Source organism: Anser cygnoides, chromosome 2, assembly GCF_040182565.1.
Source record: "Anser cygnoides isolate HZ-2024a breed goose chromosome 2, Taihu_goose_T2T_genome, whole genome shotgun sequence".
Classification (NCBI taxonomy): domain Eukaryota; kingdom Metazoa; phylum Chordata; class Aves; order Anseriformes; family Anatidae; genus Anser; species Anser cygnoides.
Window position 1 is genome coordinate 823596 of NC_089874.1, and position 25229 is coordinate 848824.

The 25229-nt window shown below is 65.0% G+C and overlaps 1 protein-coding gene across 1 annotated transcript in view; it reads left to right on the forward strand.

Moving 5' to 3' along the window:
* LOC106046818 (uncharacterized) overlaps positions 1-23514 on the forward strand; it is a 43850-nt gene extending 20336 nt beyond the window's left edge. The window contains 12 exon segments of the mRNA XM_066991005.1: positions 352-732; positions 845-1243; positions 1827-1953; positions 3681-3794; positions 4035-4148; positions 5411-6326; positions 15392-15587; positions 16477-16869; positions 18185-18311; positions 19086-19199; positions 20273-20527; positions 21694-23514. Of these exon segments, the coding sequence (XP_066847106.1) occupies positions 352-732; positions 845-1243; positions 1827-1953; positions 3681-3794; positions 4035-4148; positions 5411-6326; positions 15392-15587; positions 16477-16869; positions 18185-18311; positions 19086-19199; positions 20273-20527; positions 21694-22787 (4230 nt within the window). The 3' untranslated portion in view covers positions 22788-23514.
* Positions 23515-25229: the final 1715 nt, after the last annotated feature.

Below are 25229 nucleotides of genomic sequence, written 5' to 3' on the forward strand. Positions count from 1 at the left end.
AGTAGTGCCAGCAGTGCCGGGTGTCACGCGTTCGCAGCACCGGCCGTTGCAGTGCTGCCTGTTGCAGTGTTTGCAGTTGCCGGGTGTTGCAGTGCCGGGTGTTGCAGTGTTTGCAGTTGCAGTGTTTGCAGTTGCAGTGCCGGGTGTTGCACCACCGGCTGTTGCAGTTTGCAGTTGCAGCGCCGGGTGTTGCAGTGCTGGGTGTTGCACTGTTTGTTTGCAGCGCCGCACCGTTTGCAGTTGCAGTGCCGGGTGTTGCAGTGCCGGGTGTTGCAGTGCCGGCAGTTGCAGTGCCGGGTGTTGCAGTGCCGGGTGTCACAGTGTCTGCAGCCGCACCGTTTGCCGTTGCAGCGCCGGCTGTCGCACCCTTTGCAGCAGCAGCAGCAGCACCGGGCGCCGCACCACCGCCTGCCACACCGCCCGCCGCAGCACCGGCCGCCTCCCTCACCTCCCCCCCCCTCCCCGCCAGGGGTCGCTGCTCCTCCTCCTCCTCCTCCTCCTCCTCCTCCTCCTCCTCCTCTCCCAGCGTGCGCCGCGCTCCCGGCATGGCCGCGCTGCCCGCCCTGCCCGCCCCGCGCCGCCGCCGCCGCTGCTGAGCAGCCGCCCTCCCCCGGCCGCCGCCGCCCCCCCGCCCCCGGCCGCCCCCCCCCCGCCGCCCGCCGCCCCCCCCCCCCCCACCCGCCGCCCCCCCGCCGCCGCCGCCGGGCCATGGCCGACTGGGCCCCCGCGCAGGTAAGCGCCCGCTCCCGGTTCCCCGTTCTCCCCGCTGCCCCCTCCCCGGTTCTTCCCCCCCCCGGTGGTGGCGGCGGCGCCACGGCTCGGCCTTGTCCCTCCCGCCCCGCAGGACCTGGAGTGGGCCATGGAGCCCCAGGAGCTGGCCCTGGAGCAGCCCCTGGCAGCCCCCGAGGAGGGCCCCGGCGGCGAGGCCGAGCTGCCGGCCGCCGAGCTGTCCCTGACGCTGGTGACCGAGGTGCAGGCGGTGGACAGGAAGGTGGACGCGCAGGCGGCGCAGCTGATGAACCTGGAGGGCCGGATGCGGATGGCCGAGACCAAGCTGATCGGCTGCGAGAAGACGGCCGTGGAGTTCGGCAACCAGCTGGAGAGCAAGTGGACGGCGCTGGGCACCCTCATCCAGGAGTACGGGCAGCTGCAGAAGCGCCTGGAGAACATGGAGAACCTGCTGAGGAACAGGAACTTCTGGATCCTGCGCCTGCCCCCCGGCGCCAAGGGGGAGGTCCCCAAGGTAACGGTGCCCCGCTGCCATCCCCCCGTGTCTCCTGTACGGGGCACGGAAGGCCGCGCCAGCAGCCCCGTTGAAGGACAGCTTTGGTGCGGCTTGGCCCACCAACACAGGGCTTGCCTGCTCGCCGGGCACCAGCACGGGTCCTTTCGGGCGGTTACGTGCCCCTCGGCACGTGCCCGTGGGGCTCAAACCCCGCGCGGGGCCGTGGATCCCCTGCTGCGGACGGGTCGGCGCTCGGATCACGCCGAGCGCGACACGGCGTGGCTCAGCCCCACGTGCCTGCCCGCTGCACCCGGTTCCTCTTTGGAGGCGGTTGCTGCAGAATTGCATCAAAAACGAGGTGGGAAACGAGCCTGCGCCGCGTGCCCTGCGAGAGGCACTGCCTGCGGCGCGGGGAGGCTGGATGGGGCACGAGGGGTAGGCAGGTGACGGGGGAAAGCCCCGTCGTGTCCCTTCACCAGGCCGCCTGAGCTGAGGCACGGGGCACGAACGAGACGTGTAGGAGTTTGAGTGAGGAAACATCCCCAGATGTTTTCTCCAGCAAGAGGCACAGCAGCTGAGCATACGGTGCTTCTAATTGCAGGTCCCCGTGGCGTTCAGTGACGCTTCATTTAGCTTCTCGGAGGAGGAGTGGAAGAACTTGAACGAGTGGCAGAAAGAGCTTTACAGGCATATCATGAAAGGCAACTACGAGGCCGTGATCTCGATGGGTAAAGTCTGGCTGGGGTTTGCCCCGCGCTTGCTGGCGTCCCAGGTCTTCCAGGGCCAGGCTGTGCCTGGCGGATCGGGGAGGGTGGGTGCTGAGCGGGTCTGGCCAGGCGCTGTGCTGGCTTCTGGTGGCGGCCCTGGGGATCGGCAGCACGGTCCTCACCGCGCTGGGTGCACAGGGGACGGACGGTGTGAGCGTCGCCGCAGTGACCCCGTCCCGCTGACGGTCTCTGCGGCCGGTAGGAGCTGGGCGAGGACCTGGGTTGTGAGGAGGGGAAGCGAGAGGCCCTCAAGCTCAGCGACGATGGGGAGAACGGGGAGTTTCTTGGTCCCGCAAAGGTCCACAGATCCACTGCGCTGGGGGCATCAGCCCGCTGCCGCTTCGGGCGAGTGCAAGCAGCAGGGGGGTGCCCTGCCTCGGGTTGCTCCCAGCCCCGTCTGTAGGTGGTCAGCCCCTTCCAGCAGCAGAGGTTGCCTAAGGAAGCAGAGCGAGGTTTGTCCGCCTGAGCGCTCTGCCGAGCCCCGGCCTCGTGCCGGGGAACGTTTCTGCACCAAGGTGTTTTAATGTCTGCTTGTGCAGCTCTCGGGGAGAGCCGGAGGGCTCAGGGCAGTGCGTTCGAGGCTGCAGGAACGTGCCCTGCGGGCGCCTTCCAGCGCTGGCTGTGGGCCACTCCTGTGCTGCACCTCTGGAGACGTGCTGCCCTCACGAGGGTTTCGGAGCACCTGCCCGTGTTTTGAGAAATGGTCTTGCCTGGGCTGCGCATCCTCGTGCGGCACTCGGGAGCGCTGACATCCCTGGCAGACAACCGTCCCGCCCTCCGGTCCTGGGCAATCCAGGGCCTTTCATCCTGTTTTTTTTTTTTTTCCTGTTTTTCTTCCTTTTTTTTTCATTTTTTTTTTTTTTTAAATCGTTTAGATGGCTCTTGTGTGCAAGAGAAAAAAGGAAAGGATAAATACTGCCCCCGTTCTCCTGTTTAAAAAAGAATCCTGCATCCTACTCTGGATGCACAGGAACGTAACGGTCCTACTGGAAGGGATCTGTGGGTCTGAGCCTGGAGCTTAGAAAAATGTATCTGTGCTTAATCTGAAGGTTTCCCTTTTTTGAGTAACTAGCTTTGGAGGCGAGGTCCTCGCATAAGGCTAACGGATCCAGTAGAGCAGTAATGGAAATTAATGCCCAGAGACAAACGCTTGTTGTTTCAAAATTAAGTTTTCCGCTCTCCCTGCTAGGAGAGATTGTGATTTTTCCCCTTTCCCGCACCCAAATCCACAAGCAGCCCGTGCCTCGGACGAGTAGGAAGGAACGGTTCTGGCTGTGGCAATCCGGGGCCGGAGGGAACCGTGTGGGGAGGGCACCTCCGCTGCTGCCGCTGGCTGACAGCTCTGGTTCTGTCCCCAAGCTGAAGCTCCCATTGCAATGGATCCGCGGACCTTAGCACAGAGGAGAAGAGAGGAAGCCTGGAGGTAAGCACAGATGCATTTTCTTATTCTCCTCCTCACGCTGCAGGCTGGGAGGTGCTCCTCACCTGAGCAGAGTGTGCTCCTGCAGTCCGCTCATGTTCCCAGGGCCCAGACAAGGTGAGCGGTGCAGGTGTGTGAGAGCATCTTCCTAAGCCTCTGTTTCCATTACCCGTCCTCCCCAGCAGCGAAGGAAGGTTGGTGGGCAAAGGTTGCGGAGTCTCTGTCCCGCAAGGCAGAGGAAACGTTCTGATCCTTTTCTTACGCGCAGACACTGCCATTTCGAAACCTGACCTCCTGTCGCGGATTGAGCAAGGAGAGGATCCCAACGCTGAGGAGCAGGATGACTCTGAGGGAGGAGAAACTCCCACAGATCCCAGCACTGGTGAGCCATAAAGTTCCCGGGACTCGGTGGGGTGACGGAAAGCAGCTGCAGCTGCCGCAGCCTGTCTGTGCTCTTCTCCTTGCTTCTGCCGATGAGTTTTGCCAGTGCTGTTCTCCAGGTCAGGGTGGCTTCGCCCTCCTCATCGGCTCCTACCCGCTGCTGCCGTCGTTCCTGAAATCCCCTGTAAAGCAGCTGCAAGGTGTGAGCGTCAGCTCATGCTGTCCTTCCTTCTGTGCACAGAGTTTTCCTTTCCCGGTCCCGACGACAGCTCGTGGGGTAAATACGAAGAGACCCTGGCTGAAAGTCACGACGGCTCCGAGGAGGAGGAGGAGAGCATGGAGGCCCCCAGTACATGTGAGTTGGAAGCGCAGAGCTTCGCCGGGCGCCGCGCAGAGGTGGAGGGGCAGAGAGCGGCGGGCGCAGGCTCCTGGCTCTGGCCGGGGACGGTCCCCGCGTGAGACCCTGCCGTCGCGGCGGTCTCTGCCAGGCTCGCCTCGGGCTCGGCACGGAGCTGGACGACGGCCGCTGCAGATGGATGGCACGCGGGCAGGAGGAGCTCCGGCACAGCTCTAAAGCAGCTGAGGGCTCCCTAGGGGGTGCGGGGTCACCCGCACGGGGTCGGATCGCTCAGCGAGGTGGAGGTGGGCTGGAGCAGGCGTAGCGCGGGCACGCTTCAATGGCTTTAGCAGCAGTGTTCCTACAAGGCTTCCACGAGTATGTAAAGTGATATTTTTCACGGCTTCCTATGTCAGCCGAATGTGAGGCTTTGCGGCACAGCAGAAGACACGTCCCTGTCGCTGCCTGTCACCCCAGGTCCCTGCTTTGAAGCTTGGGAACACGTAAGCCGCTTGGGGAAGCGTATCCTGCTAGGACGTGTCTGGTTTCCTGGCCTCGTTCTCACAAGCAGCCGAACTGCTCTGGCTGGTGCTTTTCCAGAATTTCGGCCCGATCCATACCAGTCGGCCCGTTTTCAAACTGCACGTTTGGCAAAGTGACAAGCAAGTGGAGAGACAGGGAGCGAGGAGCAGTCTGCTCTGTGCACGCAAGCGCTGGGCGTGCCTTTACCTTCGCGCGCTCTGCAGAAACCTGTGGCTTTTTCAGGCCTTTCCTCTGTACCCCCAGATCCTCCATGCTCTTTTCATCCTCTGTTTGCCAGGGTCCTTGGCAGGAGCTCTGAGTTACCGTTTATATCACAAGAGATCATTCAGCCCCAGGCCTAGGCATCATACAAGCCCAGAAGAAAAAAGAGGTTTTATTCCCCTTCTTTCTCTCTCTCCCTCCTTTTTTTTTTTTTGTTTTGCTTTTATCCTGTACCACGCGCCCTCAGTGACACGTTCTGGTTCACCTCTTGCTGAGAAACCTGCTTTTTCCCTTTGCCTAGCTAAATAGAGAGGTCTCACCGTCACAGTGTCTGAGCTTTCCCAAGAAGTCAACGTATTTGGGCTTTATTTGCATTGCAGTACTGCTTAGACAGCTCCCGGTCAGGGCTTGCAGCCCTGTAGTGCCAGGTACCACCGTGAGCGCGCAGAGCACCTCTGCCCCCAAACGAATTGCAGTCTAAGTAACGCGGCCGTTCTTATCTCAAAGAAATGACATGCATGTCTCTGCTCCGTCAGATGCACAGCAGTGTGATGAGGAAGGTCCTGACAGCCTCGAGCTTCCTAGCTCGTTAGCAGGGAAGTGGGAAGATGTTTTCTCAAACCCGGAGGAAGAGGTAAAGCCGAGCGGCAAGAGTCGGAGCGGATCGACCCCGCAGCAGAGAGCCGCGACGGGCAACGGGCTGAGGCGCTCCGCTCGCCGCGGGAGAGACTTGGCAAAGAAGGACGCTCCCGAGGAAGCGGCCGCGGTGGAGGGGCCGTACATCTGCTGCGAGTGCGGGCAGAGCTTCCTGGACAAGCAGCTCTTCGCTGCCCATCAGCGAGCGCACGCGGGTGAGGAAGCCTGCACTTCCCTGGAGCCCGGGGAGAGCTTCAGGCAGAAATCCAAAACCTCTCCGAAAGGCCAGGGCCCGTCCCGCTCCAAGGCGTCCAAGCGCGCCGACTCGGAGAAGAGCTCCGCTTTCAAGTACGGCTTCGTCAGGCACCAGGCGAACAACATGGTGGAGAGGCCGTACACCTGCTCGCAGTGCAAGGAGAGCTTCAGCCTGGAGGTGAGCCTCATCTTGCACCAGAAGCTCCACACGGGGAAGGGTGACGGGCCGCTGACCTGCACCTACTGTGGGAAGGACTTCCGAGACCTCTCCAAAGCCATCCGGCACCAGCGCATCCACACGGGGGAGCGGCCGTACCAGTGCACGGAGTGCGGGAAGAGCTTCATCCGGCGGGACCACCTGCTCAAGCACTGGCGGGTCCACACCGGCGAGACGCCGTACCAGTGCCCCGTCTGCGGGAAGCACTTCCGCTACAAAGAGTCCCTGAATTGCCACCAGAAAATCCACTCCCGCAACCCCCGGCCTGTGGAGGAGTCGCAGCACAACTTGGAGTCGGCCACTCAGACGGGCCACTTCTGCCTGAAAAAAGAAACTAAGCAGTAGCGCCGCGCTGGGTGGCCGGGCGGAAGGGCTCGCGGTTACGATACGGTCTAGCCGGTGGACGTGCAGCGTGATGGGAGGTGAACTTGTATCGCGGCTAATCCACGTGGTCATGCTACAAAGCCCGCTTTGTCGAAGCATCGTAGGAATTCCTCTTAAAAACTCTTTGACACGAAGGCCTGGGCACCTCTTGAGCCCTGCGGGGCTACGTGGGACTTCCACAGCGGTGCAGGCCTCGTTCTAGTTGTCCCCCGCGCAGGTTTGGATTTTGCCTGTAGAGGATGCTCCCGAGAGCTTCTCTGGGGTCTGTATTTAGCAGGTGTTTCCCCACCTTTCTTTGTGCGTATTCAGGAGTGACAAGCTTTCGCTTTTCGTTCTTTGCCACTCGTTTCACCGCAAGGCTGGACGCGAGGCGCGAGGGAGGGAGGGAGGGAGGGGGGGGGGAGGCGCCGCTCCGGCCGCGCTGACGCACCCCCAGCAGCAGCCCTGCGCCGCGAGGCCGGGGCTGGGGTCCAGGGAAGGGAGGCGAAGCAGGGATGCGGTTAGCGGCGTGACGCAGAACTTGCCCAAGGCAGGAAAGCAGAGAGGAGAGAGCGGCAGAGAGCAAGGCGAGAAAGAGAAGGTGTAGGAGGAAAGGACGCGAAGGAGGAAGGGCTGAGGACATTGGAGCAAGGAGGAGCCGGGAGGGCAGCGCGTGGGTGCACGGAGGCACGGTCGGGGACCTGACCCGGAGCAGAGATGTCTCTGTTCTCTTGAAGGACGTTGCTTGCGCCAGTCAGGCTGCGGTTTCCCTCTGGCCTGAGGGAGCGGTGCCGCTGGTCCGTCATAGGAACTCTTGTCGATGAAGGTGATTTTATTCATATTTTTTAACTGGGTTTGGTCTCACACTCAGGTAAGTCAGGCAAATGAAAGGAACTTCTCCTAACCCCTGTAAAGAGCTGTTTGGTTTTTAGTTAATCTAGAAGTAGTATAATTATTATTATTATTATAATTATTATTATTATTATAATACAAGGAAACGTGTGGCACTATACTTCACTGTTGAACTAAAACACTTAAATGTATGAGGTAACTTACCGGAGTTTTTCAGGCGTCTCTGTAAATATCGGTTGAATTCTCTCGGAGCTCAGTGGTGTTGTTCCCAAGGTGACTGTAAGTAGTGTCTCTTCCGCTGTGTGTCGTCGGCTGCTGGTTTGTGACTGTGTTTTGTAATAACTTTTGTAAAGTCCGTCAATACAGTGTTTCCATTCTGAAGCCCGTGTCGGGTGAGTGATCGCAGCCCCGTTCCCCTCGCCCAGCCTCTGCGTTTCTCTCTGGCAGCGGTGACTGCACACGCTCGCCCTGCACCTGGCTGCTATTTACCGGCGTTTTTCCGGGTACCTTGCGGAACTGGTGAACTGCACGAGCTCGGCAAGGGCTGCTCGAGTCCGTCACTGTCCGTGCCCAACATCCGAGGAGCCACGTCCTGGAAAGCGCTGTTGAGCGCGGCTCTGGGGCTGCTGCGTGTGCTGGTGGTCAGCCTGTGGGGGTCGTGTTTCCAAGCTTTTTCTCTCTGCTGACGTCTGGAAGCAGACCTTGGTTTCACACGAAAATATCCCTGCGCCTCCGGGAGCTGACCTGTACCGCGCACAAGGGCTGCGGCGGCCAGCGAGCTGCTGCGGAGACGGAGCAGGGACGCTGCTCGCGGACTGGCCCTGCGGCACCCGCCGGCCCTCTGCGGTGGGTGTGGAGACCCCCCCGTGTACCCTGCGGATTCATCCTTCCTCCCTCACCCAGCTGGGGTGCCCCCGTGGCAGCCTGGCACGGCGGGACCGGGGTGCATGGGGCCGCAGGAGGTTCAGCTGCTGAGCGGGGCAGCGCTGTCGGCACGCTGGGTTTTGCATCGCGGCTTCCTTGCTTGCACCTCCCCACGCTTTTTGTACCGGGGCTGCCAATAAACCGTTCCTGCCAGGCCTGGCCCCGCAGGGCAGCGTGCGCTTTTGTCTCGGGGAGGGGGGGGGGATGCAGCCCTGGCTCCCGGGGCTGAGCTTGGCCCCGCGGTGCTGCCCAGCCCCAGCAGCACGTCCCCCGGCTCCTCGCGCCCTCCTGCCTCCACCCCATCGCCTCACCCCTGTACGGTTCGGGGATGCCGGATGCAGGTCGCCTCTCTCCAGGGGTGCCTGCAGAGGGAAGGCTGCCTCGGGCCCACACCAGCACCCTCGGATGTCGCCAGGTCCCTGCGCCAGGACCTCGGCTGTCCCCGTGTGCCCGTGCCGTGGGGGTTCGCGTCCCCCTGGCCACTTTGCCACCTTTCCTCGTCACTCGGTGCATGGCGCTGCGGGGCGGCAGCCACAGCAGCGGGGCCGGGCGCTGTGCGTTGTTGCTGCCTGGCAGAAGCTCCCGTTTCTTCCCTGTCCCAAGAGGAGCCCCTGGGCAGCCGCCGGGCTCCTGCTCCCGCTCCCTCTGGCAGCCGTCCCATCCCGCTGGCCTGAGCCTGGTGGGGTCTGGGGCTGAGCGACCTCCCCGATCCTCCCTGGCTGCCTCCCGTAACTCCCAGTTTCTCCCCGTTGCTTCGGTCGTGGCTGCCAAATGAGCTGCTGGCCGTGCCAGGGTGCCCGGACAGCGCTGCGTTTCCAGCCCCGTGTCCCCTGGGCTCCTCTGCTGGGCTGAGGACAGAGCCTGGCACAGGGTGACCGTCCCCTCCCCTGGTCCTGCCTGCGGTGGGATGGCCAACAGAGCCCCGACGAGGCCCAAGGGGTTGGGACACGGGCAGGGTGGCTGTGGGTCGCAGCTGGCAGGGGACACGCGGGGAGGTGGCACTTGGCTTTGCTGCCGTGTTGGTGCACCGTGGTGCGTGCCTGCAGAGCTGGAGCGGGGGCACCCGGCCAGCTCCCCCCCGGGCTCCGCAGCATCCAGCAGGGACAGGGCTGCTCCATGCAGCAGGGCGGGCTGTGGGGTCGGGACGGGACGGGATGGGATAGGATGGGATGGGGATGGGATGGGATGGGATGGGATTGGATGGGGATGGGAAGGGATGGGATGGGGATGGGAAGGGGGATGGGGATGGGGATGGGATGGGATGGGATGGGATGGGATGGGATGGGATGGGATGGGATGGGATGGGATGGGATGGGATGGGATGGGATGGGATGGGATGGGATGGGACAGGACAGGCTTGCGGCACGGAGAACGAACGGTGCTGGATGTGGCAGCTCCCAGCCCCCGGGGCAGCGAGCACGTGCTGGGCAATGCACGCATGGTGCACGAGCCGGTGCACAGGGCATGGGTTTTTATTTGCAGTGTACGTGTGTGCTGCCTGCATGTGCATTACGCGTGCATTACACATACATGTAATATATGTGCACGGCCAGCAGCGCAGAGCGCTCGCAAACCTAGACAGCAGCAGGGGCCTCATCTGGATTCTTCTCTGGCTGATCACGATGCAGGTTTGCCAGAGGGACATGGATATATATTAAAGCTCGATATATATATAATAAATAAGTGTCCATCTCTCTCCATACGCACGCTGTGGGACCGGGCAGGTCCTCCCTCTGTCCCTGCCCAGCGGCTGCCCACGGGTCCCAGCTGGCAGCAGGGCGAGGGACGGGGGGCTCCAGGCGGAGGGGACAGGCTGGGCGCAGGGACACGGCCGTCCCCGCCACCCCTCGCCAGTCCCTGCTCCCGATCGTCCCCAAAGCGCCCCAGCCCTGCCCTGGTTCCTCCCCAAGCACCCCCTGCCACGGCCTGCCCCCCCTGCAAGGGGCTCTCCCTCACCCCCAGCAGGGCCCCCAGCCCCAGAGCTGTTCCCCCGGCTCCTCCTGATGGGTGCCGTCCCCAGGGACAATATGGGGGGCCTGGACCTGAACAGGGGGGTGCCAATTAGGGTCCTTGCTGCCGTCGTGCACCTGGGCTCTCCCACGCGTGCTCCTCGCCCCAGCGCTGTGGCCATGCCCCCATTTCAGCACCGCGGCGGTGCCGGGATGCTGCCTCGTCCCGTCCCCCCCGTCCCCTCCCTTTTTCCGCAAACCAAAAGGTTTCCTGCCCATCCCCGTGCTCAGTGTCACCGACTTCCCCCCATTCTCAACCTGTGCCAGGGGGCCCCCGAGGTCGGGAACAGGAACGGGGCCGCGAGCCGGGGGCTGCTGCTGCGCATGGGGCCCGGCCGGGGCTGAGCGGGCACTTGGCTGGGATGGGATGGGATGGGGATGGGATGGGGATGGGATGGGATGGGGATGGGATGGGGATGGGGATGGGGATGGGATGGGGATGGGATGGGATGGGGATGGGGATGGGGATGGGATGGGGATGGGATGGGGATGGGATGGGATGGGGATGGGATGGGATGGGGATGGGATGGGGATGGGATGGGGATGGGATGGGGATGGGGATGGGGATGGGATGGGGATGGGGATGGGATGGGATGGGGATGGGATGGGGATGGGGATGGGATGGGGATGGGATGGGGATGGGATGGGGATGGGATGGGGATGGGGATGGGATGGGGATGGGGATGGGGATGGGATGGGATGGGGATGGGGGGATGGGGATGGGGATGGGATGGGGATGGGATGGGGATGGGATGGGGATGGGATGGGGATGGGGATGGGGATGGGGATGGGATGGGGATGGGGATGGGGATGGGGATGGGGATGGGGATGGGATGGGATGGGATGGGATGGGGATGGGGATGGGGATGGGGATGGGATGGGATGGGATGGGGATGGGGGATGGGGATGGGATGGGATGGGATGGGATGGGGATGGGGATGGGGATGGGATGGGATGGGGATGGGATGGGATGGGATGGGATGGGATGGGATGGGGATGGGATGGGGATGGGGATGGGGATGGGGATGGGGATGGGGATGGGATGGATGGGGTGGGAGAGGAGGGATGGGATGGGATGGGGATGGGATGGGGATGGGATGGGGATGGGATGGGAATGGGATGGGGATGGGATGGGATGGGGATGGGGATGGGGATGGGATGGGATGGGGATGGGGATGGGATGGGATGGGGATGGGATGGGGATGGGATGGGGATGGGATGGGGATGGGGATGGGGATGGGATGGGATGGGGATGGGGATGGGGATGGGGATGGGATGGGATGGGATGGGATGGGATGGGATGGGATGGGATGGGATGGGATGGGATGGGATGGGGATGGGGATGGGGATGGGATGGGATGGGATGGGATGGGGATGGGATGGGATGGGGATGGGGATGGGGATGGGATGGGATGGGATGGGATGGGATGGGATGGGGATGGGGATGGGGATGGGATGGGGATGGGATGGGGATGGGGATGGGGATGGGGATGGGGATGGGGATGGGGATGGGATGGGGATGGGGATGGGGATGGGATGGGGATGGGATGGGGATGGGATGGGATGGGGATGGGATGGGGATGGGGATGGGATGGGGATGGGATGGGATGGGATGGGATGGGGATGGGGATGGGGATGGGATGGGGATGGGGATGGGATGGGGATGGGGATGGGATGGGATGGGGATGGGATGGGGATGGGGATGGGATGGGGATGGGATGGGGATGGGATGGGATGGGATGGGGATGGGGATGGGGATGGGGATGGGACGGGGATGGGGATGGGGATGGGGATGGGGATGGGGATGGGGATGGGATGGGGATGGGATGGGATGGGATGGGGATGGGGATGGGGATGGGGATGGGGATGGGGATGGGGATGGGGATGGGACGGGGATGGGATGGGATGGGGATGGGGATGGGATGGGATGGGATGGGGATGGGGATGGGGATGGGATGGGATGGGATGGGATGGGATGGGGATGGGATGGGGATGGGGATGGGGATGGGGATGGGATGGGGATGGGAATGGGATGGATGGGGTGGGAGAGGATGGATGGGATGGGATGGGGATGGGATGGGGATGGGATGGGGATGGGATGGGGATGGGATGGGATGGGATGGGATGGGATGGGATGGGGATGGGGATGGGGATGGGGATGGGATGGGATGGGGATGGGATGGGATGGGGATGGGGATGGGGATGGGGATGGGGATGGGGATGGGGATGGGGATGGGGATGGGGATGGGGATGGGATGGGATGGGATGGGGATGGGGATGGGGATGGGGGATGGGGATGGGGATGGGGATGGGGATGGGGATGGGGATGGGGATGGGGATGGGGATGGGACGGGGATGGGATGGGATGGGGATGGGGATGGGGATGGGGATGGGGATGGGGATGGGATGGGGATGGGATGGGATGGGATGGGATGGGATGGGATGGGATGGGGATGGGGATGGGGATGGGGATGGGGATGGGGATGGGGATGGGATGGGACTATGGGGTGGGGAGGATGGATGGGATGGGATGGGGATGGGATGGGGATGGGATGGGGATGGGATGGGGATGGGATGGGATGGGATGGGGATGGGATGGGATGGGGATGGGGATGGGGATGGGGATGGGATGGGATGGGGATGGGGATGGGATGGGGATGGGGATGGGGATGGGATGGGGATGGGATGGGGATGGGATGGGGATGGGGATGGGGATGGGATGGGATGGGGATGGGGATGGGGATGGGGATGGGATGGGATGGGATGGGATGGGATGGGATGGGATGGGATGGGATGGGATGGGATGGGATGGGGATGGGGATGGGGATGGGATGGGATGGGATGGGATGGGATGGGGATGGGATGGGATGGGGATGGGGATGGGGATGGGATGGGATGGGATGGGATGGGATGGGATGGGATGGGATGGGGATGGGGATGGGGATGGGATGGGGATGGGATGGGGTGGGGTGGGGATGGGGATGGGGATGGGGATGGGGATGGGGATGGGGATGGGATGGGGATGGGATGGGGATGGGATGGGGATGGGATGGGGATGGGATGGGATGGGGATGGGATGGGGATGGGGATGGGGATGGGATGGGATGGGATGGGATGGGATGGGATGGGGATGGGATGGGATGGGGATGGGGATGGGGATGGGATGGGGATGGGATGGGGATGGGATGGGGTGGGATGGGGATGGGGATGGAATGGGGATGGGGATGGGATGGGGATGGGATGGGATGGGATGGGGATGGGGGATGGGGATGGGGATGGGGATGGGGATGGGGATGGGGATGGGGATGGGGATGGGATGGGGATGGGATGGGGATGGGATGGGGATGGGATGGGGGATGGGGATGGGGATGGGGATGGGGATGGGATGGGGATGGGGATGGGTGGGATGGAATGGGGATGGGATGGGGATGGGATGGGGATGGGATGGGGATGGGGATGGGGATGGGATGGGGATGGGGTGGGGATGGGGATGGGGATGGGGATGGGATGGGATGGGATGGGATGGGATGGGATGGGATGGGGATGGGGGATGGGATGGGTGGGATGGGATGGTGGATGGGATGGGATGGGGATGGGGATGGGATGGGATGGGATGGGATGGGATGGGATGGGATGGGGTGGGGATGGGGATGGGGGATGGGGATGGGGATGGGGTGGGGGATGGGGATGGGGATGGGGATGGGGATGGGGATGGGGTGGGGTGGGGATGGGTGGGGTGGGTGGGGATGGGATGGGGATGGGATGGGATGGGGTGGGATGGGGTGGGGTGGGATGGGGATGGGATGGGATGGGATGGGATGGGGATGGGATGGGGATGGGGATGGGGATGGGGATGGGATGGGGATGGGATGGGGATGGGATGATGGGATGGGGATGGGGATGGGATGGGGATGGGATGGGATGGGGATGGGATGGGGATGGGGATGGGATGGGGATGGGGATGGGGATGGATGGGGATGGGACGGGGATGGGATGGGGATGGGATGGGATGGGGATGGGATGGGGATGGGATGGGATGGGGACGGGGATGGATTGGGATGGGGATGGGGATGGGGATGGGGATGGGATGGGATGGGATGGGGATGGGGATGGGGATGGGGTGGGGTGGGTGTGAGTACTATGGGGGAGCATGGATGGTTTGGGGTGGGATGAGGACAGGACAGGACAGATGGAACAGGATGGACGGGAAGGGATGGGGATGGGATGGGTGGATTGGGATACGGTGGGATGGATAGGATGGGACAGGACGGGACGTGACAGAACGGGAAGGGATGAGACGAGATGGAATGGGACGGGACAGAGCGGGCTGGAACGGGTCAGGACGGATGGGACCGGACCCAAGGGGCAGCAGGGGCTGGCCCGGCCCGGTACCGGTGCCCGGGGCGGTGCCTCCCGTCGGTGCCGCTCCTCGGGGAGCCCCCGCGGCGGCCGGGGGCCGATCGGGGCGGGGGGGGTCGGATCGGGGGGGGGGGGGGGAGCGGTCGCCATGGCAACGCTGCCCTCCGGCCGCCATTTCGCACCGGGCCGCGACGCCGCCGGGGGGGGGGGGGCGGGGGGGCGGCAGCGGCGGGGCCGCGGGGGGGAGCCCGGAGCCCCCCCGCAGCCGTGGCGGGGCCCGGGGGGGGCCCGATCCCGGCGGGGGCGCTGCCGTCGAGGGGGGGGAGCTCCGCGGCTACCCCCGGCCCCGCGGCGCCGGCGGGGGCCTCCGGCTTCCCCCGCAGCGCTCCCCGGTGCCCCCCAGTCCCTCCCAGTCTCCCCCCAGCCCCCCCGGGGCCGCTCGGCGCAGCCCCCCCCAACCCCCCCCCCGCAACGCCCGTCGGTGGCGTCGGTGGGAGCGGGGAGGGTGTGTGGGGGCGGCCCGGTTTCGGACCGGGGAGGGGGGAGGGGGCCGGTCCGTGCGGGCCCCGGCGGTTGCGGGGCCGGGGACGCCCGGGCAGGGCCCCGACGGGTGGCGGCGGCGGCGCGGTGATGCCGTCGGTGCGGCAGGGGGCGCTGCGGCGGCGGCGGGCGGCCCCGCTCCGCTCCGCCCCGCCCGGCGCGGCCCCCGGCGAGGCCCGCGCGGCGGCGGCGTCCCGGCCGCCCCCTGCCGGCGCGGCGGGGCAGCGGCGGGGCCGGAGCGCCCAGCGCGGAGCGGCGGAGCCGGGACCCGGAGCCGCTCGGTCTCTCGCCGCGCCGCCCCCCCCCCCCTCCCCCCAACAAGCTCCCCGGTCGGGCCCGGGCCGCGCCCCCCCCCCCCCGAGCCCCGCCGCAGCCCCGCCGCCGCCGCCCCCGCCCCGCCGCCGCCAGCCCCGCCAGCCCCGCGCCGCCCCGGCGCTGCCCCATGCCCGGCGGCGGCCGGAGGTGAAGCAGCGAGCGGGCGCTGGATCCTCCCGGCCGCGGCCCCCGGGAGCCCCGGGCAGGGAACAAAGGGCCATGGCCGAGGGGGCTCCCGCTCAGGTAAGGGCGGCCGCCGCAGCCTCGCCCGGGGGGGGGGGGGCCGCGGCCCGGCACCGAACCCCGGCGCCCGCGGGCCTCACGTCGGGGCGGGCCGCGCCGTCGAGGCCGCGGCGGGAGGCGGCCGGGCGGGCCGGGCCGCGCCGGGGGCTGTCAGCACCGGGACCGCGGGAGCCCCCCCCCCCCCACACCCGACCCCCCCCCCCCCCCTCACTCCGCCGACGGGGCGGCGGCGGCGGCGGCGCGGGGAGCCCCGGGGGGGCGGCGCGCCCGGGCAGGGCCGGGCCGAGCCGGGCCTCCGGAGACGGCGCTGCCGTCGGGGGCGGCGCCGGCCGGGCCGCAGCCGGGGACGGGGCGCCCTTCCCGGCTCCGGGCCTGCGCCCGCCGCCCCCTCGGGGCCGCCCCCCCCCCCCCCCGGGCACCGGCGGCCGGGCCCTGCGGGGGTTTTGGGGGGTGGTGGTGGGGGGGAACCGGCGCCGCCGGCCCCCGATCCGCCCCCCCCCCCTTCCCCGTAGCTCCCCCCCGGTGGTGGCGTGACGGAGCCGTGATGGAGCCGTCTGGGGGCCCCCCCCCCCCGGTGGCGGGTCGGCCGCCTGTCCCCCCGGGGTGTCACCTCCCCGTCCCCACAGCAACGGGGCTGCGCTGTCCCTTGTGTGTCCCCCCCCCCCCCCAAGTGTCACCTCCGTGCCCCCCTGCGGCAGGCCCTGCCCGTCCCACGGGGCCCAGCCGTAAGCAGCTTACCGGGGTCAGCGCCCTGCGGGGACGCGGGGACGCGGGACGGGGACATCGCCGCCGCCCCGGGGTGGCTCAGCCCCGAGGGGGTCCCCGAGCACCTCTGGGGGGGGTCCCCAGGGCTGCGCCCGTCCCCGGTGACACCCGTCCCTGCCCGCAGGCGCCAGAGCCGGTGCTGCAGCCGCGCTGCCCCTCGCCCTTCCAGCCGCCCGCCGGCCCCGAGCGCACCTCGGAGCGGGAGACGCAGACGGCGGAGCTGTCCCTGACGGTGGTGGCGGCCGTGCAGGCGGTGGAGAGGAAGGTGGACTCCCACGCCACCCGCCTGCTGGACCTGGAGGGCCGGACGGGGGTGGCTGAGAAGAAGCTGATCGACTGCGAGAAGACGGCGGCGGAGCTGGGCAACCAGCTGGAGAGCAAGTGCGCGGCGCTGGGCACCCTCATCCAGGAGTACGGGCTGCTGCAGCGGCGCCTGGAGAACATGGAGAACCTGCTGAAGAACAGGAACTTCTGGATCCTGCGCCTGCCCCCCGGCAGGAAGGGGGAAGTCCCCAAGGTAACGGTGCCCGGGCTGGGGCAAGGGCAGGGGGTGGGCGCCGGCCGGAGGAGCTGCTCCCCAAATCCTGTAATTTCTGTAAGCGGGGACGGCCCCGGTGCAGGGCAGCCAGTCGCCATCGGGACCTGGGGGGAGCTCAGACGCCAAACCTGCCCGCCTGAGCCTCCCGGTGTGCCCTGCGATGGGGTGCCCGTGGAGGGAGGGAGGTGGAATTGAGGGGGGGGGGGGCGCATCTCCCCATAACTCAGATGGCATTTAGGGGGGAGGTTTCGGTTCTAGCTCGGCCAGCCGTGCCGCAGCAGCTCACCTCTAACCGCCACTGGAGTTTGAATCAAGAACCCGTGAACGAAGCAGGCTCAGCCGCTCTTTCTCCGCCACCTTTGGATCCCCGAGGACGGGTGGCGGTACCCGAGGAAGGAGCGCGCGGGGTCTGCGGCACCGGGCACGGGGGAACCTCAGGGATCCGCAGGAAGATGACGAGCGCCCGCCCTTACAGCTTGGGCTCAGCCGTGTACAGCAACAAAAGGCGCCCGCCATGAATATTCATCCGCTATTTGCATTTCATGACTCTTTTCACCAAAAGAAAGTTTGCTGATGGGACCGTTTCCTACACCGGGAAATGAACGTCGCCGCTCTCCGGAGAGCGCGGTGGGTGCTTGCGAGAGGAAGATCGACACCCAGCCTGGAGGAAGGCACGGCGGCCCCGCGGCCGGGCAGCACCGCTCAGCACCGTGCTGCTCTCTGAAGAGCTCGGCGCAGCCCCTGCAAGCCGGCCGCATCCTGAATTTATCTGCAGAAATTATTGCTCGGCAAAACAGCCTCGGAAACTGCCGTCTGCTCCCGGACAATTTGCAAGCAATAACTAATGATAACTCAGGGCCTGGGTCGAGTTTTCCCTGGAGTTCTGGGGTAATTGAATCTGGGGTTTTACGTCAGCTCATCAATAGAGATGAGGTCCAGCCGTGGCACCCGGTTTTTATCTCGTTTACGCTACCTCCAGGCGTGCACGAGCCCGGTCACCTCTGCAGAGCTGACCCCGCGGTGTGAGCGGGACCGAGAGGAGGAGGAGGAGGTCGGTGTCGCTTGGGGAAAGCGTGGTCGGGGCCCCGTGCACAGAAGCGGGTGTTTGGACGAGCCCTTTAATGTCACAGAATGGGAACTCGTGCCCAGGAGTTGTTTTCCAATAAAAACACAAACCGGGTGGTGGCCGCGAAGGAGCCTGGCCACGTCCGCGGGGCGAGGGGGGGAAAGGAAGCGAGGGGCGAGGTAGCGTGCCCGCCCAGGCCGCCTGAACCCGTGGTGCTTGTGATTGCAGGTGCCGGTGACGTTCGACGACGTGTCCGTCTATTTCAACGACAAGGAATGGGAGAAGCTGGAGGAGTGGCAGAAGGAGCTGTACAAGAACGTGATGAAGGGGAACTACGAGTCGCTGATCTCCCTGGGTAAATACGGGTGCCCCCCTTCTGCTTCAAGGTAGTTTCTTGGGAATCCCTGGCTGCCTGCAGTCCCAGGCGTCCTCCGACTCCTCCTCGATTTCACAGTTTGATCCTCTCGAGACCCAAATGTCCCGGTGTAAAGGGAGACTTAAAAAGTACAGGAGGATGTTTCCAGTCCTGCTCTTGTTTCCTGGTGTGCACGAGGCTGGGTAAGGCCACCCCCCAGCTCGGGGCGAGGTGGACAGGAGACCTGTCGAGGCCCCCTGCAGCCAGAGATACCGAAAAAGCATTTTTCCCCTGCAGCTGTTGCAAGGGCTTCCCTTCACCTTTTGGGTCTGCTGCTCACGTACCCCTTTAGAGAAAACTTCTGCGGAGACCCAGGGCAAAGAAAAACTGCGTAACGCAATGTCAGCTGCCGTCTTTTGGGGCTTTATCTGTTGAACCTGCAGGAGAAATCCCTGTTCTGCTGGGGCCAGAGGCGAAACACTTCTGGCTTCAGAAGAGGCAGGAATTCGCCTGAGAAATTCGAAAGTCGTGCACGAAAAATGTTGGGGTTGGGTTTGCTCTTTGAAGTAGTTGCTTTGTGTGTGGCACCGCAGCTCCTGCCCCCGTGGCTGTCCAGGGAGCCCACCTGCAGCACCGGGCTGCTCTGTGCGCGGGTCCTTTGCGGCTGTTCCCCAGTCTCTTCGTGTTTTCTCCCTTGCTCCGCGAGAGGTGGAAGCTGAGCCTGAGGATTCCCCCTCCAGTAATCCCTCCCTCCGTCCCTCTCTCTCCCAACAGACTATGCAATTTCCAAACCCGGTGTTTTGTCCCAGATCGAGCAAGGGGAGGAATCGCGGGTCAGGAATGAGCAGGACTTGGAGGAGAGCGAGATCATAACCGATGCCACCGCAGGTGAGAGCAGCGTGACGAGGGCGTGAGGGGAGCCCTGGGTTGCGCTCGGAGGAGCCGGGAGCCGGCTTGCCCCGGGACGGGCAGGAGGGAGCAGGGCTAAAACACTTGTTGCTGAGAGCTGTGGCGGAGGAGATGATCAGGAGGAGCAAAAACAAACAGGGAAGGGTTCGTCTCATTGACGATTTGACGTCCAGGTACGGCTCAGCGCAAAGCAGGGCTGCTGGAGCCCAGAGGGGTGGGCACCGGGAGCTGTCAGCAGGGGAAAGATCCGCAGTCGGAGCACGTCCTCAGGAGCCTGGTGTGCCGAGTCGTGGCCGACCGAGGGAGCTGCAGCCTTCCCAAAAACTCCCCTCTGTCGGTTCCTGCTGCATGGCTGGGCTCGCCCTTTGCAGTGCCCCTGCGGCCCGCACCCACCCCGGGGTGCTGAGGGGTCCCTGCGCCTGCAGGGCTGGGCGGGGAGCTGGGCTGCAATGCCTGGGGCCTGGCACGACCGAGCTGCCAGCGGGCTTCTCGGGCTCGAGACAAGGGCGGACAGACAGACAGACGTAGCAGGGAAGGAAGGAGGGACATCCACAGGGCCCGCCGAGGTGCTGGGGCTGGAGGAGGTGTCCTGGCAGAGATGGCGTTGGCTCCGCTGCTGGTCTCCTGCCCCGGGTTGGGTCACTCTGATCTCCTGCCCGGGCTCCTGGTCGTGAGGATTTTGAAGTTAAATCAGGGCCAGCAGGAGAAAATCCTCTGCTGCCCCCGGGGCTGCTGGCTCAGCCCCGCTGCCTGGGGACCTGGGGTGGCCGGGGTGGCACTGGGCAGCGGGCACGGGGTCCCCAGACCCTTCGGAGTCCCAGACCTGTCGGAGCGAGCCGGGAGGGCTGCGTGCGGCGCCTGGGTTACAGGGAGGACCGCGGCAGGGCTGAGTGAGGGGCAGGGGAACACGGGAGAGCGGCGGCAGAGCAAAGCCAGCCCATCTGTGGGCACAGCAGCAGAGCCAGCCCTTCGGGAGCTGGCAAAGAGCTGCTGGGATCGGTTTCATCCCAGCTCCTGGGGATGACGCCGGTGGGCATCTCTCTTTGCTGCAGCCGGCATAAGGGTTGTGATCAAAACGGAGGAGCTGCTTCCTGAGGACAGCCCCGAAAACCCAGAGCTGCACGGGATGTCGGGGCAGTCGGAGGGGAGCTTCCAGAGCCCGGACGAGGAGGCCGCCTGCGAGAGCCCCTACGGCTCCGTCTCCCCTCCGAGAGACCTCCCGGGCACCAGCCTGGGCGACCCCTCCGAGTACGTCGCTGACTTCAACGAGATCCAGAGGGTCATCGTGCACCACGGCAGCTGCACAGGTGAGAGGTGCCGGGAGGGTGGGGAAAAGGCTCGGACGGAAGAGGGGGGGGTGAAATCCCCCCGGGATCGGTGCTGGAAGGAAAAGCTCACGGCTGGGGCAGCCTCGATCGCAGCTGCAGTGGTGCTGGGGCCGGGAGGAGGAGGCACGCGCAGGCGGTGAACTTCTGAGCGTTGTCCGAAGGGGCACCCGACCCGCTGGGGTCCCCTTTGGGAAAAGCCTTTCCCCAAACCTCTTGTCGGGGCAGGAGAGGGAGCAAAGCCAGGGGCTGCAGAGGCCTGGGGCAGGCGTTGGATTTGGGGAGGGGAAGCGGGCGGCACGGGGTCCGCGTCCCCGAACACATGGGAGCTCAGGGAGGGTCCAGAGGACAGGGACGAGGGCGGCCGGATCCGTGACGTGCGAGCTGCCGGGAGGGCAGGCACGGCGAGGCCAGGGGGTGGAGAGAAGAGAGAGAAGGTCGCGGCGGGCACCTCGGGAATGTTTTTTCCCCTGCTGACCCCTCCGTCGGAGGGGAGAGGGCCTTGCCTTTGAGACAACCCGGTGTCGGCTGCCTCTTCTTGGGAAAGCCTGGCAGTTCTTCCTAGAAAGCCTCTGAAAGGTACATAGCCCGACTCAAAGTCCACCGCGGGGTGACGGTCAGGGATCCACCGCGGGCCTTTCCTCGGGGCACGCTGCGTGCGTCCCTGCCAGGGCGGCTTTCACCAAACAGACGGCGTTTGGGGAAAAAAAGGAAAGCAGCAGGGTCACCTCCGGCGCCGGTGTGGTGCAAGCAGGGAGCCTGCTGCCGTCAGGGCCCTCGTCCACCCCATCTCTGCTGGGGTTTGGGAAGGACGACGGTCGGGGGAAGCCGAAGGAAGGGGTCGGTCCCAGGCTGGGCGCTCGGAGCTGGAGCCAGGCAGCCCCGTGCTGTGTTCCCGCAGAGCCCAGCGGTCACAGCCCAGCCCTGCGCAACAGCAGCAGTGAGAGCTGCTCAGAAATAACGCCGTCATTCGTGTCCCTTCTCCCCCTGCCTCGTAACGTCACGGAACTGCAAAGCCTCTCAGGTTGTCACTCCCGAGGCGGTTTGTCCATCCTCCCCGGGGCAGTCGGGTGCACGCGGGGTCTGCGCACGCGGCTGCGGGCGTCTCTTCGGTCCCACCCTAACCAAATTCTGGTTTCCCCCTGCAGAGGACGGGATCGTGATCAAGACGGAGGAGGAGGAGGAGGAGGACGACCCGGACACGCTGGAGCCGTGCGCCATGTTCTCGGGGCGGACCGAGCCGCCGGCCTTCCCCAACCACGAGGCCGGGCTGGGCTGCGAGGCGCAGTGCAGCTCCAAGGCGCCGCCGCGGAGCCTGGCGGCCGCCCGCGTGGGCAAAGCCCCCGCCTGCGAGAGGGACTCGGGGGAGATGAAGCCGGCCACGGCCCAGCAGCGCAACCGGACGAGGGAGAGGCCCTACATCTGCCCCGAGTGCGGCAAGAGCTTCATGCTCAAGATCAACTTCGTGATCCACCAGCGCAACCACCTCAAGGAAGGGCCCTACGAGTGCCACGACTGCGACCTCAGCTTCCGCAACAAGCAGCAGTTCCTGCTGCACCAGCGCAGCCACACGCGCCGCGGCGTGGGGGTGCCCCGGCGCCCCGAGCACGGCCTCAAGCCCCAGCCGCGTCCCCCGCCCCCGGGGAAGCCCTACAAGTGCTCCGAGTGCGAGAGCAGCTTCAGCCACAAGTCGAGCCTCAGCAAGCACCAGATCACCCACGTCGGGGAGCGGCCCTTCACCTGCGGCGAGTGCCGGCGGAGCTTCCGCCTGCAGATCAGCCTCATCATGCACCAGAGGATCCACGCCGGCAAGAGCGAGATGGCCTTCCTCTGCCCCCAGTGCGGCAAGAACTTCACCCGGCCCTCCCACCTCCTGCGGCACCAGCGGACTCACACCGGCGAGCGGCCCTACCAGTGCAGCCAGTGCGAGAAGACCTTCAGCGAGAAGTCCAAGCTCACCAACCACTACCGCATCCACACGCGGGAGCGCCCGCACGCCTGCGCCGTCTGCGGGAAGGGCTTCATCCGCAAGCACCACCTCCTGGAGCACCAGCGCATCCACACGGGCGAGCGGCCCTACCACTGCACCGAGTGCGGCAAGAACTTCACGCAGAAGCACCACCTCCTGGAGCACCAGCGGGCGCACACCGGCGAGCGGCCCTACCCCTGCACCGAGTGCACCAAGTGCTTCCGCTACAAGCAGTCCCTCAAGTACCACCTGAGGACGCACATGGGAGAGTGAGGGGCTGCCACGGCTTCCTCTCCCTTCCCTTCCCTTCCCTCCCTCCAGCCCTCCTCCTCCTCCTCTTCCTCCTCCTTTGCTCATCTCTCCCCACCCTCCCTCCATCCCCCCCGGCTCAGGGCATGGACATCAAGGAAGCTTTGTGTGGTAGCGCCGCTGCTCTGGTGGAGACAGCTAGGCTGATTGGAAATAAATTAATTAATTAAAGCAAGCAACGCGCGGCAAAATTAAAAGATTATATATATATAAAATTAACAGAAGCAGCTGACTTAGGGAGGATCCTCACCATCGACAACAACAGCAACAACAAAGGAAACCTGTACAGGGTGTTTTGCCGGAGTAGGACTCTTAACTGCTTTTTAAATCTACTGTTTGGTTTTTTAATAAATGTGGAGGAACTTTTTATTTGATAAGCAAACTTAGGATCGCCAAGCTATATATATATATATTATTTTTTTTTCTTTTCAGTGCTCCGTAGGCTGATTCTGGCACAGTCACTTTTGTCCAGGAGCTCTGCGGAGGTGCTGCAGCCCCGGCCAGGCGCTGCCTCCTCCCGGCTCTCGGGGCTGGCCGCGGCGGCACCGCGTGGCGGCAGGGAGCTCCGGCAGATGCAGGCGGCAAGGAGGTTCTCTGTGTATCTAGATCCGAAGCGCTGATAGGTGCCTGCCCGGCTCTCGGGGCTGTGACGCACTCATGGATTATACAATAGAATAAAATGCTAGTTCCAGTCAAAGGACATTTTTCTGGTAGGACCCCGCCAGCAAGGCTCCTCCAAACGCTCGTTTCTAGCCCCTCATCCTTCCGCAGCGGCGGACGTGTTTCCAGCGAGCGGCGACCCCGGGCACCCGGCCCCGCTGCTGCTACCAGAGCTGCGCCCGAGGGGTCGCGGGTGTGAGACGTGGGAGCGGTGCGTGGAGGCACGCAGCCGTCCCCGGGGTCCTGCCCTGGGTATGTGGCCGTGTCCCCCAAGGGCTGAGACCCACGAGCCCGCCCCGAGCTGCTCCTGCTCACCCCCGTCCTCCTGCGGTGATCGCGATGGGGCTCACGGTGTCCCTGTGCACAAACCCTTGGGGTTTACGCCGCTCTCCTTAAATGCACCTTGGCGAGCGGCGCTGCCCGTGCCCTCACCGGTGGCGCTGCAGTGCCTTTACCAGCAGCGGGGGCAGCCTGGGGCTCTGCCCCCAGATCGAGGAACGGGGCCGAGGGTGGCTGTGCCGCCGGGAGACCCCCGGTGCGCGGGCACCCGCTGCAGGTCGTGGTTCCCGTCCCCGGTGGCTCCGTGCCCCGTGTTGTGCCCATCGCATCCCAGCCACGTCTGGGGCAGCAGCGCTGGGTTCCCGGCCGGGCACGGGGCCGCGGTGCTGGATGTGGCGTCAGGTGGTGGCGTTAATAAACAGAGCGGTGATGGGAGAAGTCGTCGGGGCCGTCAATGCTCGTACAGAGCCCAGCGCCCCGCTGCAGGTGGGGGAGTGCTGCTGGTGCGGGACGGGGCTGGGCAGCGGCGTGAGCAGTGAGCGGGATGCTCGGGGAGGCAGAGAAGGCTGCAGTCAGGCGCTTGCCCCACTGCTTTCGCTCCCCTTTGCACCAGGACCCGCTCCTCTCTGCTCTGTGGCTCGACTTAAGGGGAAAACCAAGACTTTCGGGTCAACTGCCCCGTCATTTCCAGAGCCAGTGCTGTATCGAAGCCCTGGCACTTCTGTGGTTCTCAAAGCACGTTTGCCAACAAGGCTCGTGGATATCGACGTGTGCGTATGAACGACTCTTAAATTTGTAATTCCCAGACTCTTCCGAGCTAGAAAGCGACCCAGCGCAGCCGGGAGCCTCGGAGAGGAGCACTTTGGGGCTGCCTGGCCGAGGTTCCCGGGTTCCCAGCGCCAGGCTGCTGCCCGAAATGTGCTGGGAGCTGTTTGGGGTTTGGGGTCTGGGTGCGTGGGCTGGCAGGGGCTCGGCACGCCGCCAGGGGCTGCCAGGAGGGGACAGCGGGGCCCTGCTGCAGCCCCAGTGTCCCCCCTCTCGTCAAGATGAAACGTAATTAGGAAGACAAAAAAAAAAAAAAAGCACCGACTCTGGTTCTCGGCACCCCTGTTCATCACAGGAGGCTGGCAGCAGCACGGAGCAGGCAGCCTCCTTTTTTAATTCCTAAGAAGAAATAGGGGGGAACGGTGGGCAGCCGTGGGGTGCAGGATGGAGCCCGGAGCCCCTCGCTGGGATTTCTTGCCTGCGGAAGGGGCGCAGCGAAGCAGCCGGCCCCAGGAAGCCGCTCGAGCACCGGATTACGCTCGGCTCCCGCTTGTCCCAGCTGCTGCCCTGGCACAATCCCTTCAGCTGCATTAACCCCGAGCCTGGCGGGTGGAAGCGGCCGCCGCTCAGCGCCGCCAGCCTGCTGGGGAGAAGCTCCCGGGCACGTTTCGGGCTGTAAATGATTTAATTTATGTAAGTGGT